General features: G+C 40.1%; 1 protein-coding gene across 1 annotated transcript in view; it reads right to left on the bottom strand.

The window, feature by feature from the left end:
• Nucleotides 1-248, bottom strand: part of LOC138864558 (alpha-ketoglutarate-dependent sulfate ester dioxygenase-like) — a gene marked incomplete at its 5' end in the record, with an annotated part of 828 nt that extends 580 nt beyond the window's left edge. Inside the window, 1 exon segment of the mRNA XM_070132134.1 lies at nt 93-248. Within this exon segment, the coding sequence (XP_069988235.1) occupies nt 93-248 (156 nt within the window).
• Nucleotides 249-5,000: the final 4,752 nt, after the last annotated feature.

The raw sequence follows: 5,000 nt of genomic DNA, 5'->3' as shown, positions 1-5,000 counted from the left end.
AATTCTAAAAAAGAAAAAAAAATCTTTTCACTGAAAATACGCATAATTTCTGACACAAAAGTCCTAGGCAATAATGAAATCGCCCTTGGTACCTGATGACTAAACTGCCGAACTTTATTATTCTTAATGAATTCATGGTGAATTTCTTGAAGCAAAGAATAGGTCTCCTCTTCTTTAGTGATGCGTTGTTGTGGAGTCTTGTAGTCCCAGATGAAGGAGTCTGTCATGCCCAGGTGGAAACAGAGTACCTTGTAAAAGAATACACAAATGGGAATGAAAATTCGGACACAGGACTTTGCACAATCTATTCAGTTTGTTTTTTGTCTAAGCTGGTAATACTGTGTTCAGAGATCTGCAAAAGTACATAAAAATAAACGTGGAAGAATGCTCTGAACTCAAAGGAAATCACTTTTTTGAGACACTCTTTACTTTTATATTCTTATCAAATGTGAAGGTAGTGTTTAAGCTATGAGACTGGGGTAAAAGAGTAATTTCTAGTGCACCATTTTGCTCATTTTCATTTTCATCTAGTATCCATAGTAGCCTATGTCTCTAAAGTTGTTAAAAAAATCAAGCCAAATTTCTAAACACTGTGGAAAGAAAAAAATAGCAAGGTGGAATTTAGAAATAAAATTAACCTCCTACTTCCCTATTCCCTTCCTTCCTATTTACAAAGCTCACCTCTAGCACAGAAGCAACCATTTTGCTTCTTAAAGAATGAGCCACACATCCTTCCTATTCTATACAGTGGGTAAGCACACCTGCACACACCAAAAATATATAAATATACTTATTAGGTGCTGCATATATTCAAACACACACATATCTATATGTATATCTATATCTATATATATATATATATATGTAATATATAATGCAAATCCTCCTTATAAAAGCGTGGCATGGATGAGAGAAAGATGGAACTATTTTTCTTTATTTTACAATGCACATCAAGATGCCACTATGAGCTAACACTTGCTATGTCCATTTTACTGCAATCAACAATTCAACACAACACTGTCAAATGGTGGACATGGTACGACTCGAGGAACGTGGCATGAGGCTGGCTGGGGAGACACTCTTAGCGTGCACAGATTTGTCTCTTTCGTGACTCTCTGCTACACAATGTGATGCACACACGGCGGTCACAACACTGGCCACTTCCCTCCAAGTGGACGTCCTCGTTCATTCTCAAACTGTATAAAACAACTGCTGCAAGCAATCTTACAAAACAACTAAAGATATAAGCCGTTTATGCAGCTGAACATATAAAGTACTTCTAAAGAAAGTGATATTTGCTATACTCCTTACAATGTCCAAAATCACAAAGATGAGGTTGCTTTCTGTCCTCTATGAGGTCTCAAAGTCGGCTGCTACATCTCATCCTTCATATGATCTCATGATGTCATCATCCATCTCTGTCCCTGGCTGCTCATCCTCCTCACTGTACATATCCGGTGGACCAGGGTCATCCACCTTCTCAGGAATAGCAGCTATAACGCCAAGTGGCTTTTCTTCCTCCCTACTAGTCCCCCCCCCCCCCCCAGCCCCCAGGTGTAGTAACCATCTCTATACTTTCATAAAATGTCTCCATGGACCACTCACACAGGCTCTGTAGCTTGGGTGACACAGTTTTCTTCTGAGGGTTGTATTGCTACAACTTGAATTTGACTACACAGGCATCGTATGTTGTAACAGCATTTCATGTGCACCTGCTAACCTCAGGTGTCCTTTCACCTGGCGGTGCACTTCCTCATGCCGTTGTTGTAACTCGATGGCATAATCACTGGTCGCTACAGGTAATTCTTCATTAGGTGGTCTAGCCAGTCACCAAACCAAGAAGCAAACACAAATCATTTCCCAACATCATCCTTGCAGGGGAGAAAATGGTGGCTTCATGCTCTGCATCAACAAGCAAAGAAGCTTGTTAGTCCCCCTCCATCTGTCCTTTACTACAGTGTTTGGCCAGCTCCTGCTCTTCCTTGGGGACTGTACCGGTTTTGTAGTTGAAGATGGGTTAGGCTTCTGGCTATATTGTCAAGTAATCCATTGCCACCAAGACGAACTGTAATCTACTCCATAGGTATACTTACGATTCAATTGTTGAGGCGCTTTTCCCCTCTTTGCATTACAGGTGGCACGTCCTTACACATCCTAACCCAGGGTAAGGGTAGGGTAAGAAGAGGGGAATGTTTAGTCTGTCTGCTGCAGGTAAGGTGGGGAGGGAGAGGGGATGGTGTTGAGGCTGTAGTTGAGATTGGAGTGTTTGGATTTAGAGTGGCAAAAGTATTTGACTGGGGGAGGTAGAATGTAGAAGTGGAAGTGGAGATGTAAGTAGATATAGGGGAGGGTGTAGAAACATCTTGAGGTGGAGGCATAGGGGTAGACCGAACGACATGGCTAGAGTAGGGAGTATAAGAGAAACTTTGTCGGCCTGCTTCCTGTAGAATGAGACCATGTATGTATCTGAGAGTTGCTACCTCAGAGTCATACTTGTAAGTGGGACAATCTCTATAAAATACATTATGGGGGCCACCGCAGTTAGCACATGTGTATGAGACTGGGTTGGGCACGTATGGGGCATCGGTCTGTGGAACGGCAGTGTTTGCGATGTCCAAAGCGCCAATAGTTTTGATATTGACTGGGAGGAGTTTGGTATGGTTGAAAATATGAAAGGGAAGGTCATGTGTACAGAAAGTAATTTTGGCAATGTTGGTCGGTTTCTTTCAAAGACCTCTAGGAGGAATGGAGTAGCAATGTACTGCTTTCACATCTTGGTCTTTGAGGCAGCTGAGTAAGTCTTCTCCACAATCTGAACAATATTTGGTATCGACTAAGCTGTTTACTGGGGAGATAGAAACAGTTCCGGTACAAATATTAAAGGTTGGATGAGATTCTGCAGGAATGGGGTTGCCAGAATGATCAGTTAGATTTGATAATGCTAAAGCTTCAATTTCAGATGTGACTGCCACGAGACAGGACCTTGTTTTTTGGAGACATTATTGAAACAGAAGAGTGTTGCCTGATTAAGGAGCTATAGACGGGATCACAAAAAATCAGTCCCATTTAGCTAGGCTAAATAGAGTATTTAAGATATTTTTAGGGTTAGTGGTGGTACAAAGACGGGGACGTGTGGAAGAGGGAGTATTGTTGAGGGGGTAGTATTATGGAGAGATGGAAAATAAGGTTGTAGGGTAGAAATAAGGGAGGTTGGGGTGTTTGATGAAGAAGGTTGTGGGGGTAGAAGTGATGAAGTTGAGGAAGTTGGGAGAGTAGGAATGTCTTCTGGAGACTGTTTCGTTTTGATTCGGTAATGCACTAGTAGATATTGAGGAGTGGGTAGTAGTTTCAGTGTTTGGAGTTGTGGTCAAAGGAGAGCCTGGGGTTGGGGAGCTGGGATCTCCCTTGCCCAAGGCAAGGGAGATCCCTGCATTGGGTCCCTGTCTCCTTAGTCTCCGTAGCCCCCCATGACAACAACGGGCAAGGGATTAGGGGGGTACACATACTGAATGTAATGCAAGAGGAAGGCCTTGCTTTGGGGTAGTGTATTGATGTCTGTTGTAAGAAAACAGGGATTGCCAATACCTCCACCTTCGACCTGTGGTTAGCTGCTGTTGCTGAGCCATACAATAAATTAGATGGACAGAGGCCTGGCAGTCATCAGCTGCAGTCCAGTCAAAATTCTACTCTTGTTACTGGCTGAATGTGGGGAAGGTAATGAGTAAGTGGGAGTACAAGCCCTTGCAGACATCTGGGAACCTAGGCAATAGCGTACTTAGGAAATTTAAGAGGGGTCGGGGCAAGATCCATAGATTTTCTGACAAAATAATTAGATTAACTCCACCGTTCAATACTGGAGATGATCTGCTGAAATAACACTCATCCTCGCCAACTAGTAATGCAGTGGCAATGGAGCACTGATCTGAAACAGCACTTCCCTTGTAAACAGACTTGCCATAACTTTCAAGTTAAAATGACATCAGTAATAAAAAGTTAAGATACTTTAACTCTAAACATGCTAAAACTAAACATGCTCAGATTGCTGTCACTTTTTCGACAAGGATTGAAAATTTCCAACAAAACTGACTCCTGAGAGGGGGCTACCACTCCCTCTGCCCCCTTTAAATATGCCACTGGTCCAGGTTGCACAAGCGTCAATGAAAGTAGTGTCGCCCTGGCGTCGCTCACTGCCTCACTAGATGCTAACTCCTCTTACATTATTATTCTTTAATAATAGATGTAGATCCCACTCCTGACACCAAAAATTGCAAATTCTCCTCCTTGCAATGGCATGGCATGGATGACAGAAAGATGGCACATTATTTTTCCTTTCATCTACATTACAATCCAGACGCTACAGTGTTCGGATTGCTCCTGTTGTGATATAAAATCCAGTTTATAAAATATAAGAAAGCATTAATGAAAAAATTCATTCTATATAACACCTATCCCTACTTAATCTACTATCAAAATACACTAGCAAAAATGTTAAGGCACAGATTTTTTATTGTTTATTCATTGGTGGTATAATTTTGTTTGTTGATTAATGAAATGTGCAAAATGTTGTATGCTGGCCTTTGCACTGGCATTAGCGATTAGCAGCTGCTAACCACTGGGCTTCTTGAGGGGAATTACCATGACATTTTTGTGAAGCAGGGTCCAAACTAGTGCTGGGTGGGGTGTGTGTGGAAATCAGCATGATCAGCAATGACATCATTATTCCCATAGATACAAGTTATGAAATCAATACTTTGTCTTCATGTGTATATATATATATATATATATATATATATATATATATATATATATATATATATATATATATATATATATATATATATATATATATATATATATATATATATATATATATATATATATATATATATATATATACATGTATATATACATGAATACTTAGACATGTATATATATAAATATATATATATATATATATATATATATATATATATATATACATATATATATATATACACACA

Source organism: Penaeus vannamei, chromosome 17, assembly GCF_042767895.1.
Source record: "Penaeus vannamei isolate JL-2024 chromosome 17, ASM4276789v1, whole genome shotgun sequence".
Classification (NCBI taxonomy): Eukaryota; Metazoa; Arthropoda; class Malacostraca; order Decapoda; family Penaeidae; genus Penaeus; species Penaeus vannamei.
Note: the sequence above shows the minus strand (reverse complement) of the source record. Positions and strands in the feature narration are given on the sequence as shown.